Source organism: Anomalospiza imberbis, chromosome 6, assembly GCF_031753505.1.
Source record: "Anomalospiza imberbis isolate Cuckoo-Finch-1a 21T00152 chromosome 6, ASM3175350v1, whole genome shotgun sequence".
Classification (NCBI taxonomy): domain Eukaryota; kingdom Metazoa; phylum Chordata; class Aves; order Passeriformes; family Viduidae; genus Anomalospiza; species Anomalospiza imberbis.
This window is the reverse complement of record NC_089686.1, coordinates 685,497-699,832: the sequence shown is the minus strand read 5'-3', so window position 1 is coordinate 699,832 and position 14,336 is coordinate 685,497. Positions and strand designations below refer to the sequence as shown.

The 14,336-nt window shown below is 54.7% G+C and overlaps 1 protein-coding gene across 1 annotated transcript; it reads left to right on the top strand.

Moving 5' to 3' along the window:
• The first annotated feature begins 12,951 nt into the window (after positions 1-12,951).
• LOC137476490 (ice-structuring glycoprotein-like) lies at positions 12,952-13,590 on the top strand. Its single transcript, XM_068194849.1, has one exon. It carries the CDS (start codon positions 12,952-12,954, stop codon positions 13,588-13,590), a length of 639 nt encoding a protein of 212 aa, XP_068050950.1.
• The last annotated feature ends 746 nt before the right edge of the window (positions 13,591-14,336 follow it).

Genomic DNA, 14,336 nt, shown 5'->3' with positions numbered 1-14,336 from the left:
TCCCAGCAGTATTTCAGCTTTTCCTTCTCATCTCTCCGGGAGCCTGTGGTTCGGTGCTTTGTGATCAGAGACAACTTGCTGTATAACAATGTTCAATTTCTCATTATTATTGAAAGTAGAAATTATTTTTTAGACCTCCACGGGTATTTTTAGTGAGAAAGAAAAAAAAAAAAAGGAGGTAAAATCTGAGCTTTCTGGAGGCTGGGGAAGCTGCTTGTGAGAAGTTTGGCTGGGAAGAGGCTCCCTCAGGGGTGAGTTCGGAGCAGGAATCTCAACAGGAGGGGCCTGGGGGTCCCTCCTGGCCCTGCAGCCACGGCAGCAAAAAGCTGCTGGGCAAATCCCCAGGTTCATGACCCCCGAGTTTCAGTGGCTTTTGCATTACCTTGAGGTAAAGGATGGTGCCAGCACCCAGCCAGGTTTTCAGACTTGATAGGGGGATACAAATGAAGCGTTTTGGGTAGAAGAAGAAATATAGCGTTATATTCCTATTTTGTTCCTATTAGTTCTTTTTTATATAAATAGTAACTGTGCAGAGTGTAATACATCCTCTGCTGTCAGGATTTATCAGGGAAGTGCTCTGGCTGGGCAATTGCTCTGTGAAAAATTAAGGGGTTTGCCTCATTCTATCAACATGTTTTGGTTTCACTGGTGAATAAAAATAGATTTTTAAATAACAGCCACATAAAGTAATAAAACCCAGAGCAGAGCCTATTTTCCTTCTAGAGGTGGATTCGGCTGGAATAGATCACAGGGTAATTAATTACTAAGGTCCATTATTACAAATACAACTGAAAAGTGTAATGAATATTGTGGTGATTTTTAATTTCTCTCAGCCAACTGTGAGATGTCAGCCGGCTTTTCCATAGGATTGTGTGGAGGGGAGGGGGTAAAAAAGAGTCACTTTGCACTCTGGGAATGTAGCAGCTGTTCGTGGGTATGGTGCAAAGCCCTGGTGACTGAGGGCACGCGACTGACTGGGACTAGAACATCCTGCAGCTCTGAGCGCAGCTCCTTCCTGTTTGTGTCACTTCTGGGGTGGGAGGTCCAGCTGGGTTTAATGGTTCCCATTTAAATCAGGTGTTTGGGGTTTTGAGGCTTTTTCTCCTGGAGGAAGGTTCCAAAGGGATCGTGGACCTGCTGGGGTGATTCATTCCAAACCATCCCTAGGAGCTGGTCTCTCCAAAGGAATGTGCAGCTCCCACCTGGTACACTGAAGTGTTGTGGGGTCAGGCTCCAGGATCCCAAAATCAGAGATCCCAGAAAGGTTTGGGTGGTAAGAGACTTCAAATCCCATCCCATCCCATCCCACCCCTGCCACGGCAGGGACACCTCCCACTGTCCCAGGCTGCTCCCAGCCCCAGTGTCCAGCCTGGCCTTGGGCACTGCCAGGGATCCAGGGGCAGCCACAGCTGCTCTGGGAAGTCCAGCCCAGCCAGGAATTCCCAGTTCCCAGTCTCCCATCCACCCCTGCCCTCTGGCAGTTTGAAACCATTCCCTGTCCCTCCAGGTCCTTTCCCTGGGGAAATGCCAGGCTTAAGGTCTGAGTACCTGGAAAATCCAATCCTGTTTGAGCCTGGTGCTCCCACAAGACCCTTGGGACTCTGAGGGAGGTGTCCTACAGGAGACCTCAGCTGCCTGTGAAGGCCCTGAGCCCAGGGGAGGGTTCTGGATGAGGAGGTGGCTGTGACATGATCCCAGGCGGGTGTTTCTCAGGTTCCAGGGCAGCAGGGAGCTTTGGGGAGCTGATGGAGCAGGGAAGATGAGCAATCAGGGCAGGCAGAGCTGAGCCATCAGCATCACCTGGCACAGCCCGGGGAGAGAGCACTGTTTCTGGCAGGGCCTTGATTCCCAGAGAATGGGGATGATTTCTGATGAGGAAAGGCTGCTCTGAGGGGGCGAGAGAGGTTCATCACGGGGGCTGAGCATCCTGGCACTCTCTGATGTCCCCAGCTCCTGCTCAAAGGTTTTGTGTCAGGCAGCGCTGATGGGCAGGAGCTGGGTTTGACTCTGGTGTCACCAGACTCCGGTGTCACCTCCCTCCAGAGGGAAATGGCTCAGGGCACCTCTGGTGGGGGAGGCTCTGGGGTGCCCCCAGCTCCTGCTTGGGCAGAGACTCCAGGGATTCCCATGGAGCAAAGGAAAAGGGATCTTGGCCAATGCTCTTGGGCACAGGGACCATCCCCAGGACCTTAGGTGATGTTGTGCTTCGGGCTGGTGGAGTTTGCTGCTTCCTGAGCATCCTGCACAGGATCGCCTGGGTGGAGGGGGTGATCAGGGGGATGGAGCACTTCTCCTGTGGGGAAAGGCTGAGGGAATTGTTCAGCCTGGAGAGGAGAAGGCTCCAGGGAGAGCTCAGAGCCCCTTGCAGGGCCCGAAGGGGCTCCAGGAGAGCTGGAGAGGGACTGGGGACAAGGGATGGAGGGACAGGACACAGGGAGTGGCTTCCACTGCCAGAGGGCAGGGATGGATGGGAGATTGGGAATTGCTGGCTGGGCTGGAATTGCCAGAGCAGCTGTGGCTGCCCCTGGATCCCTGGCAGTGCCCAAGGCCAGGTTGGACACTGGGGCTGGAGCAGCCTGGGACAGTGGGAGGTGTCCCTGCCATGGCAGGAGTGGCCCTGGGTGGGATTTAAGGACCCTCCCAGCCCAAACCACTCCAGGATTCTCTGATTCTTTCAGGCACTGTGAAAAGGGCAGTGGATGGGTCGAGGGAGGTGGATTCACTGCATTCCCACCCACAAGGGCTCCCAGCTCGTCACTGCTGACCAGCTGACCACCGGGTCTTGGCTGTAGTGGTGTCACCTGCAGTTTAGTCCCCATCAGCCCGGAATTCCCCGGCGTTGTGTCCAGCTCTGTCAGGTGATCTCTGACCAGAAAAACTGCCCGAAAATCTGTTGGAAGAGCGCTGGGAAAGGGCACCAGCAGCTCCTTCAGCTGGTGTTTACCGGGGGAAGCTGCCGGAGGCAGAGTGATGTGGGTGATAATGGCCAGGAAACAGCACCAAAGGCTGCAATCTGTTATTCCGAGGAGAGAAGGGGAGGAGGGCGATGGGCTGGCGATGGCAGAGCTCAGAAAAGCCGATTGCAGCTCAGCCAGGGGAGCAGCAGCAGGATCCTCCCGGGGAGAGGCCGAGGCAGAGGAGCTGCAGCAGCACCGCCTGGTCCCGGCGGAGGCTGCTCGGAACCACAGCTCCTGCTGCAGAGGGAGGAGAGGCACTGCTGGGGGCATGGAGGGGTGGAAAGAATCCTCCAGGCGCCCAGAAACAGGAGAGATTACTGAGCATGAGCATGAAGGAATAGACTCCTGCCTGTAGAAATAGAGTCAGAGAACAGAAGGCTCAAAATTGGGAAAGAACATAAAAGACAGGGAGGCATAATTGCATCTGAAATGAGAGGAAGACAAAGGCAGGGCAGGGAAGCAAATGGAGGCTGAGGCCTCATTGTTTCATCCTTCAGGAGAAGGTTAATTGTGGGCACACACTCGATGCAGTTATCTCAACGGGGAGAAAAGAGATTAGAGCGTGCTCGGATAAATCAGATACCTGCTAAACCCCACCCCAGGGTAGGCTCTGAATTGTGAGAGAGCCCCCACATCGGCCCTGCTTGTCAGGGAGGGAGAGAGCGGGACATGGGGAGTGCAGGAGGGTGCAAAGCTCCCAGGGAGCACTCCAGAGCCGAGGGCAGAGGGACGGAGCTAGCAGGTAGCAGGGAACACGATGGAATGAATAATCCATCAGGATTATTTGTGGGCAGGGAGAGGAGACGGAGCTGACAGAAGGAGCCCACGGGGATTTTTCAGGGACAGAGGACGCCAGGGCAGCGGTTTGCTCTGACAGGGTAAGGGCACTTCGGGTGAACCTGAGGTGACAGTCACCGTGCAGACCCCTCAGGGCAGCCGGGGCTGTGTGCCACACTCGGGAGTGTTTCAGTCCCTGCTTTTTCACTGTTAAGGAGTGCTCCAAGTGGCAGCAGCCAGCAGAGGAGCCCCTTTGGAGCACAGAGCTTTCAGATAGAACAGCCAAGCTGAAGAGAGAGGAGAGGTCCCATGCCACCCCTGCCACGGCAGGGACACCTCCCACTGCCCCAGGCTGCTCCAAGCCCAATGTCCAGCCTGGCCTTGGGCACTGCCAGGGATCCATGCCCTCTGGGAATTCCAGCCCAGCCCCTGCCCACCCTCCCAGGGAAGGATTTCTCACCGATGTCTAATTTAAACCAACCCACCTTCAGCTGAAAACCAGCCCAGCCCAGTCTGGGGATCTTGGATGTGCACAGTGAAGATTTCTGCAGATGGAGGATCTACAACGTGTCCAGGACCCCGTGACAAAGCTGTAATCCCACAAATTGCAGGATTTCCTCCTGATCTCAGCCTCCAAATATTTGCAGAGCTGTAGATAATCCCTGCACCTGCTGGTGCCTCTGTGTGCACATCCTGTACCACTGAAGGTGCTCCTCTGTTCATGGCACATATGAAAGAAATAATTTCAAATTGGCAACAGAATGCTACAAACGTGTTCAGTTTAAATGCCACATTTCAGGTTCATCCAGTCAGTTTGGGAAACCCTGGATTCCGTTAATGGGAACATCCCAGCTTGGGTCTGTTTTGGTTTATGGGATTCCTCCTGCAAACATCCTTTCATGCAAAGGTTTTGTGGCACCAGAGCCGAGCCAACCTTTTGTGCTGCTGCATTTATTTGGAGCAGCTCCTCCCAGAGCTTTCTAAGCTCTCAATCAAAGGCTGCTGGAGGCAGGGGAATACTCCTGTGCTTTGTTTGGGTGCTCTCCCATAGAACCCCAAATGCAAAACCCGGAGCTGTGTCTTGAATGCCCGTAACCAACAAAGATATTGGGGAAAAATATTCTTATAATTTTTCCCCTTTTGCAGCATGTCTTTAATAGAAAAATGAGACATCTGAATGAATTTTATATGTTCCCTGAACTGCTCCAGCCTTTGAAATAGCTCAGCTTGAGGTTTTAGTCAATATGAATGGAGACATTTAAAAAATCTGTGTGCTCTTCTGTCAATAAGAGATGGCAAAAGGCTAAAGAGATGAAAATAGAGAGTGCAGGCAGAGCTGCAGCCGGTGCAGAGCAGCCTCCATGGAGAACAGCCGCTGGTAACGGGAATAGAAGCATTGGATAGGAATTTATGGCAGGGTCGATGTTAAAGAAACCCCTTTATTGCACTCCTTTGAAAATAAATTAGTGGCTAAACCCTGTCAAAGCCCAGCCTGATTTGATTTTCAATGTATGAAAAAGTTAATTGGAGCATTTTGCTAATATTATTAATAGGAGTGAGAATCGCAGGATCAGGGAAGCATCAAGGTTGGAAAAGCCCTGTAAGATCAAGTGTGAGCATCAGATCAGCAACCCCTGGGCTGTGGTCACTGCAGTCATGGCCACTGCACCATGGTCACCCCTGGCCCATGGTCACCCCTGGGCCATGGTCACTACAGCCGTGGTCACCCTGGGCTGTGGTCACCCCTGGCCCAGCTGGATCTGCTCGTCAGGAATTCCGCAGGAATGGTGGGGGTCTCGTACCCGGAGCTGGGAGGAAATTCCCGCTGGGGAATTTTCGAGCAGCAGCCTTGGGGCTGTCATTGGAGTGCAGGGGAAGTGAAATCACCCCTGGTGTTTCTGCACCACAGAGCAAAACCTGGGGGGAGCTTTTGAAATCCTGGGGGCTCCTGCCAGGCTGGAGGAGTAGGGGGATGCTGGAAACACATCAGCAGCACAGGAACGTGAGAATGGGGGAAGGAGTAAAAAAAAATAGTGTGGGGAGGTTCTCACATGGAGAACCTGGTGCCACAGTTCGGCTGGTCATTAGCGTGGGTGACACAAACAGGTTTGATGGGTGCTGCTTGTCCTGCTCCTGGGGAGGACTTCCATGCCATGGGTGGGATCCTTCGTGCCATGGTCAGACTCATCCCAGCTGGTGAAGTTTTCTGCGGTCTAACCCGTTTGTCAGGGCTGCAGCACAGCCCTACTCCCTGGTGTATCCTGTGAGGATGCTGTGTGTGCACGAGCCCTGACTCAGCTCTGGGGACTTTCATCCCTGAGAGGCTCTGAAGCCCTCAGAGCTGTGAGGGATGAAATCCCTCGTTGGATTAAATTGTGTGATGCAGTAAATTGGGCAGTGTTTGAGCAAATAACAGCCTGAGTAGCCTGGGAATGTTCTCCTTTCCCAGATCCCTGAGCCAGCTGGTCAGACAGGAACAGAAGTTCCCTGGGTGTCCTGAGGAGCTGGGGCTCTGGTTTGTAAATCAAAATCAAGCACCTCATTGTGTTCCATAAGCAGCAAATGTTGCTTTTGTTCATTTGGTTGGGCTTTTTAGTGGATTCTGCAGGCTGGTTTGGAAAATGGAGCTTTGTTCTCCTGCTTTTCTCCTCATCAAGCCAGGTGGCATCTGGGGAAGGCTGGAACTTCAAACACCTCAGCTGCAGGCAGTGCCTGCTGTGTGGATGTGGTGTCACAGCCCCCTCCCGCCCTTCCTGCTGTCAGCTGGAATTCCCTGTGGGAAAAACACAACGGGGTGCAACAAAGATGGGAAGGGAAGGGAAGATGATCCATGGCTTAGAGGTCATTATGGAATGACCAGGGATCATTCTTCAGAGGATTTCACAGAATCCCAGAATGGTTTGGGTTGGAAAGGAGCCTTTAATCCCATCCAGTGCCACCGCTGCCATGGCAGGGACACCTCCCACTGTCCCAGGCTGCTCCAGCCCCAGTGTCCAGCCTGGCCTTGGGCACTGCCAGGGATCCAGGGGCAGCCACAGCTGCTCAGGGCAAAGTCTTGTTTATCTTTACTCTTGTCCATCCCACCGAGGTTACCTGCCTGCATTCCTGCTACCTTTTGCATCCTCCTTTTCCCCTTCGGGAGCCCATTCCCATGGAAACTTCCTCACCAGTGCAGCTCATCTCAAAGAAATAATTGGCGTGCATCTCAAAGAAATAATTGGCATGAGGAGGATCTATGGAAAATATATTCCTGTGTAATTAGGAAAAAAGCACCTGTTCTTCCTTCAGTGGGCACCAGGCAGTGGATGAGCTCTAATAGTGCTGTTTGCAAATATCAAATAATAATGGGAAGTGTGACAATAATGAAGTAAGTAATCAGAGGAGCTGTTGAGTACAGGTGCCTCCATTTACAGCTCTTTCATCAAAGAGAAAATTAAGCGCTCTCAGAATATTATGGCAAATTGCTGCTGTTCCATGACTGCTAATCAGGTGGAGTGTATAAATGCAACAGGAAAAATCTTCGGGAGCAATTATGGCGGTGGGTGATTAACACACGGAGCACATCCTGGGACAGGGAGCGGGCTCCTTTTTCTGCCTGCAGATGGAAATGCTTGTCACAAAGACAAGCAGCAAAAGCCCGGAGGCACCTCTGGGGTTTGGGTGATAGTGCAGGGCAGAGAATTCCAGAATTGCTGGGGCTGGAAGAGACCTCTGAAAGCATCATTCCAACCTTCCACCACCCCCACCATTCCCACTGAACCCTGGCATGAAGTGTGACCCGAGGGAATGGCTGGGGCTGGGCCAGGCAGGCTCAGGCTGGATTTTAGGGAAAGGTTCTTCCCCAGAGGTGCTGGCACTGCCCAGGCTCCCCAGGGAATGGGCACGGCCCCGAGGCTGCCAGAGCTCCAGGAGCCTTTGGACAGCGCTGCCAGGGATGCCCAGGGTGGGACTGCTGGGAGTCTGGGCAGGGATGGGGCTGGGATGATCCCTGGGGGTCCCTCCAGCTCAGGACATTCCATGATTCTCTGATTTTACTCAGTTTTCTGACTATTTTCAGGCTGGTGAGTCCCCCCTGCCCTGGGCACCTGTCCCTGTGTGCAGCCTCACGTCCGTGTCCTGTCGCACAGCCCCCTCAGAGCTCGGGGTTCCTCTTCTCAGGACTCAGGACCTCCACTCAGGTGAGTGTTCTCTCGGGGTGGGCACAGAAATGCCTGACCTTGCTGGCACCCTTCACTCAAGCCCCCCATGCTGTTCCTGCCAGGGCACGGGAAGTATCCTGATTTAGGTGGCACACAGGCATCCTTTCCACTCACGGAATCATCATGGCTGGAAAAGACCCCTCAGCCCCTCCAGAACCAACCCTTCCCCAGCTCTGCCAAAGCCACCCCTGACCCGTGTCCCCAAGTGCCACAGCCACAGGTTTTTGGAACCCTTCCAGGCAGCAGTGGCTCTAAGCATCCTTCCATGGTCTGCCTCAAAGCCTGAGCTTCCTGCTCTCAGGGCCTTTCCTCAGGGCCTTGGCCAAGTCCTCGTGCCTGGGAGCAGCCTGGAGTCGTGGGCAGTGTGATGGCAGAGGCTTGGGTTTGGCTGTCTCAGGAGACAGGATAATATAAACCCATTTTAAACCCAGCTATCTGCAGCTGTACCTCTCTGCTCTGTTCCAGTGCTCTGTTTCTGGGCTTTATGAATCCGTCAGATTCCCTTTCATTTTTTCCTGGGGAGTTTGGGCTTGTGAAGCTGTTTCTGTGCTGACACTTGACAGGTAGGTGTGCTGATATCTGCCTGTATCCACCTAATCCATGTATCTGCCTAATCCAAGCAACGTGCTGCTGTTTTATTTGCTGTGCCCTGGCCTCTGTGGTACCTCCTGCCATCCCAAGCCCTGCTTCACACCCAGAGCTCATGGGGGAGATGCCTGAGCCCAGGCAGGGAGCTGAGGATGTGATCCCTGTAGGATCCCAGACTGGTTTGGGTTGGAAGGACCTTAAGGCTCATCCCATCCCAGCCCTGCCAAGGGCAGGGACACCTCCCACTATCCCAGGCAGTTCCAGTTCCCATCCAGCCTGGCCTGGCTCACGGCTTTTGGATTGTGTTTTACAGGTGTGAAGGGGGCACACAGCTGGTTCCCTGAAAAGGGGGGGAGCCTGAAAAAATGACCAGTACCTCCTGGATGTCTGATGGAAAAGCCAGCTCTGCAGGTCAGCCCCTCCAGTGCTTGAAAACCCTTTCTGGGAGGAAATGCTTCCCGAGCTGGAGGTCTCTGGCACAGGGATGGATTCACCTGGCCAGTCCTTCATTGCAGTGTGCATCCGTCCGTGGGGCTGCTGCTCCTGCCTTGGAGACAGAAATCCCAAACCTTCAGAAATCACCCCAAACCCTGCACGCGGGGCTGGGAGGCAGCACTGGCACTGCTGTGGCTGCTCCAGCTCTTGGCTACAGCTCTGGCCCCGTCAGGGCTGCTCTGATCAGGCCAAGCTCCCAGGCTGAGTCCAGCCCTGTGCTCCGAGCCCAGCTCAGCACAGAAGCGAGGAGGGCACTTTCCCTTGGCATGCTCTGCGCTGCTGCTGCTGTCCCCCGTGGGGCCACTGCTGCTGGAAGGGTTGCAGAGCTGTGTCTTAATTTGCTACCAGCTGCCAGCAGCGCTGCCCTGACACCCCTCCATCACCGCTCTCCCTCGCTGCAGCTCACAGGCACTTCAAAGTCCTCCTGAGCAGATGGAGAGGGAAGGCAGGAATCTGCTTGTATAATGCTCGTTAGAGCATGAGGGGGGCTTGTCTCTTCAGGGGTTTGAGCCTCTCCTGGAAGATGCTGCGGTGCTTTCTGCACCTTGGAATCACAGGGCTCTTCAGGCTGCAAAAGCCCTCTGAGACCATCGAGTCCAACCCTTCCCCAGCACTGCCAGGGCCACCCCTGAGCCCTGTCCCCAAGTGTCACATCTGCATGGCCGTTAAATCCTTCCAGGGATGGGGACTGCACTCCTCTGGGCAGCTGTGCCAGGCCTGAGCACCCTTTCCATGGGGAAATTCCTGCTGCTGTCCACCCTGTGCTCCCCTGGCCCAGCCTGAGGCCGTTCCCTCTCCTCCTGTCCCTGTTCCCTGGGAACAGAGCCTGACTCCCCCGGCTGTCCCCTCCTGGCAGGAGCTGTGCAGAGCCACAAGGTCCCCCCTGAGCCTCCTTTTCTCCAGGCTCAGCCCCTTCCCAGCTCCCTCAGGAATTCTCCAGCCCCTTCCCAGCTCCGTTCCCTGCTCTGGACATGCTCCAGCCCCTCCAGGTCCTTCCTGATCCGAGGAGCCCAGAACTGGCCCCTGCACTGGAGGTGTGGCCCCAGCAGTGTCCAGCACAGGGGGGAATTTTTGGATTGCTCAGAGCCGTTGCATTTTTCAGGCAGCTCAGGTAAGGCCTGGCCTGGCTGTTCCTGCAGCACAGGAGCCAGGAGCTCCCTGGGGAACAGAAGGATCCTCTGGCCAGAGCCTGGTGCTCCAGCAGGAGCTGGCACATCCCAGGGGGAGGGGATGGTTCCTGGGATCCCACGGGAGTGCCCTGCTCGAGGGGGCAAAGCAGAGCAGCCCACGCACCCCTCACCTCTCCCAGCCAGCCTGGGATGGTGAGGATGCACCTGCAGACAGCCAGGGACAGGAGCAGGGACCTCATCCTGGGAAGAGCTGGTTTGAACCTGCCCCTATCCCTGGAAAATGGCAACCCCAGACACCCCAAACACACTGGCTCAGCAGCTGGGGCTGTGTGACTCCAGCTCAGAGGACACAGGTAAGAAAAGGTGCCTGTGATGACTGACAGGTTCGTCCCCACTGCTCCCATGGCTAACATTGCTGCTGCTGCACTTCCCGGAGGCACTGGTGTCCATCGCAGTCCTGCCCAGTGCCCTGCACTGGCCTGTCACTGGGACGGTCTCTGCATGTGCCAGGGTGGGTTCCAGGGCCACGTGGGTCACTCTGCATGGCAGAAGCTCACTTGGGATCCAGGGAATCATTCCAGCTCCTCGGTGATGCGTGGACTGTCCCCTCCCCAGTGAAAACTGCTTGAGAGTTTTTTCCACTGTCCCAGGCTGCTCCAAGCCCTGTCCAGCCTGGCCTTGGGCACTGCCAGGGATCCAGGGGCAGCTCTGGGCACCTGTGCCAGGGCCTGCCCACCCTCATCGTATAAAGCCACATCAACGTAAATCTCTTGTCTCTCAAAACATCACCCTTTGTTCTATTGCACAGGCCCTGCTAAAATATTTGTCCCCCTCCCCTGGATGAGCAGGGCAGGAAGACTTGAGGTCCACAAAACCCATCTTGCAGTGGAGCACTGAGCAAAAACTGCATTTATTTACTTTACCCAATGAGAACAACCCCTGATTTCATCTCTACCTGAGCACTGTCAGGGGAGAAGATGCCTGGAAACAAAGGTCTCAGATTTATCAGACAAAGGTACAACAAGGTCCAGTGCCCGGGAGCAGCAGCCTAACACGCTTGAAATAGAGAAAAAACAATTTCAACGTTGAGCAAATCAAACCAGAATATCCAAGGGATGGTTCCCTCTCACTGGAAATCCACTCAAGGGCAAGATGCAATTCCCTCTCAGTCTGCAGGGAGGGGAGATCCCCAGGCCCTGGGCAGACTCAGCTCCGACCTGTGAGCTTCTTGAAGCCAAAGGATGGATGGGAGATCGGGAATTGGGAATTCCTGGCCGGGCTGGAATTCCTAGAGCAGCTGTACTGTCCCTGGATCCCTGGCAGTGCCCAAGGCCAGGTTGGACACTGGGGCTTGGAGCAGCCTGGGACAGTGGGAGGTGTCCCTGCCATGGCAGGGGTGGGGTGAGAAGGACTTTAAGGTCCCGTCTACCCTGAACCATTCCGGGGTTCCATAGGGTCCCTCCAGGGTGGTGTCAGCCATGGGAATGCTGCCAAGCCCTTTCCAAAACCCTGGGGCAGTGCTGGAGCCTCAGACCTCCTCCAATAAATATGGATTTTAAACAGAATTCTTTGCCAGAATTGTTTGTGCATCGCAGCATTTCAGCTCCCCTTTTGTTTTTTGCTCCTGGTGAAATCTGAATGCAAACCCTTCATCTTCCCGGGTTTATTTATCTGTTTACTGCTTATTTATTTGCTGCCTTTCCTTCTCCCTTCCCCGCAGCTCCTGGGTGTTGGTGGGAAAGCAGAGATAAGTTAATCTGAACAAAACATGGGAATACTTGAAAAAGTCCTTCCCATTAAATTACAGGGAACAACATTTACTTTTCATCTCTGCTCCACATTTCTGTGTCGGCTCTAATCACTCTCGACATCAGGCAGCTCCTGCCAGGAAGGATTTGTTGTCCTGGCTCACTGGGCTGCGTGTTCCCCAGAGATGACCAGAACCCAGCAGGCTGCTGGAACTGGGGAGTGGGTGCTGATCAAAGGCACAGGAGCAATTCCTGGGAAAAGAACCAGAGGAAGGCAGTGCTTTCCCCCCAAGTCTCTGTCTGGCTGTATGATCTCACTGGAATATTTGAACCTGCTTTTATTTTTAATTTTAAGGATTTTTTTAGTCCCCTAGAAGGGTAAATGGTGTTTTGTGCTGAGGTTGGGCTGTATTGTAACACCAGCACGGATTTAGTGCAGTGGCCTTTGGAAATTCCACTGAGTGATTGGCTTGGTCAAAGGAGCCCCAGGAAAGGGCTCCCCTGCCTCCCAAGCCACCAGGGGAGGAGGGACCCGTGTCCCAGAGGTGGTGGCAGTGGCAGTGGTGACTCTGGTGGTGGCAGTGGTGACAATGGCCATGCTGGTGCCAGCAGGGGAGGTGGCAGTGGCAGTGGGTGGCCATGGCGGTGGCACTGGTGGCACTGGAAGTGGTGGCAGTGACGTTGGAGATGGTGGCAGTGGAGGCAGTGGCATTGGTGGTAGAGGTGGCAGTGGTGGCAGTGGCTGTGGTGGCAATGGTGACAGTGGTGACAACGGTGGCAATAGTGACAATGGTGACAATGATGACAAAGATGACAGTGGCTGTGGTAACAGCTGTGACAGTGGTGGCAGTGGTGACAGTGGTGACAGTGGCCATGATGGTTGTGGTGACAATGGCAGTGGTGACGGTGGTGATAATGATGACAGTGGTGACAGTGGTGACAGTGGTCATGGTGACAATGGTGACAATGGTGACAATGGTGACAGTGGCCATTATGGCAGTGGTGACAATGACAGTGGTGACAGTGGTGACAATGATTGTTGTGCTTACCACAAATGATGACAGTGATGACAGTGGCCATGATGACAGCAGTGACAATGATGACCGTGGTGACAGTGGCTGTGGTGACAGTGGTGGCAGTGGTGACAATGACAATAGTTGCAGTGGTGACAGCAGTGACAATAATGACAGTGGTGTCAGTGGTGGCAATGATGACAGTGTCAGTGGTGACAATGGTGACAGTGATGACAGTGGTGGCAGTGGTGACAATGACAATAGTGGCAGTGGTGACAGCAGTGACAATGATGACAGCGGTGACAGTGGCCATGGTGGCAGTGGTGACAGCGGTGACAGCGGTGACAGCGGCCACGGGGACAGTGGTGGCAATGATGACGGCGGTGACAGTGGCCATGGTGGCAGTGGTGACAGTGGCCGCGGTGACAGCGGTGACAGCGGTGACAGCGGCCATGGGGACAGTGGTGGCAATGATGACGGCGGTGACAGTGGCCATGGTGGCAGTGGTGACAGTGGCCGCGGTGACAGCGGTGACAGCGGTGACAGCGGCCGTGCATGCCCCCACGCCTACAGCAGAGGGCAATCACGCGAAGGCAAAGGCGCTCCTCGGCGGGGCCCGCGGGACACGGGCGGCTCGCACGCTAATGAGCGGCTCGCACGCTAATGAGCGGCTCGCACGCTAATGAGCGGCTCGTTAATTGCTGCCGGAACGCGGGGTCCCCGCGGGTCCCGCCCTGCCCGGAGCAGCAGAGCCCGGGCGTGCCCCGCATCCCGAGCCAGGGCTTCCCGCCCCCGCTGCGCCCGAGCCGGGATTTCGGGTTTATTCGGAACAGCGGAACTTCCCAGGCTCGCCTGTCACACACTGGGCAGGAATAACGGGATCATCCCTGGCAGGAATAACGGATCATTCCTGGCAGGAATAACGGATCATCCCTGGCAGGGATAACGGATCATCGCTGGCAGGAATAGCGGATCATTCCTGGCAGTAGTAACAGGATCATCCCTGGCAGGAATAGCGGATCATTCCTGGCAGTAGTAACAGGATCATCCCTGGCAGGAATAACGGATCATCCCTGGCAGGAATAGCGGATCATTCCTGGCAGTAGTAACAGGATCATCCCTGGCAGGAATACCTGGTACAGGGTGCTCAGAGCAGCTGTGGCTGCCCCTGGATCCCCAGCAGTGCCCAAGGCCAGGTTGGACACTGGGGTTGGAGCAGCCTGGGACAGTGGGAGGTGTCCCTGCCATGGCAGGGGTGGCCCTGGGTGGCTTTGAAGTCCCGCCAAACCATTCCATGTTTCTATGATTCTATGAAAACCTCAGGTTGGATGATGTCCATTCAGTCAAAGTAACATTTATTTAAGCTTTGGAAAGGTTTCTATTTTTTCATGCTCTTTGCTTTAAACGTGAATATTTTACTGCACTGGGC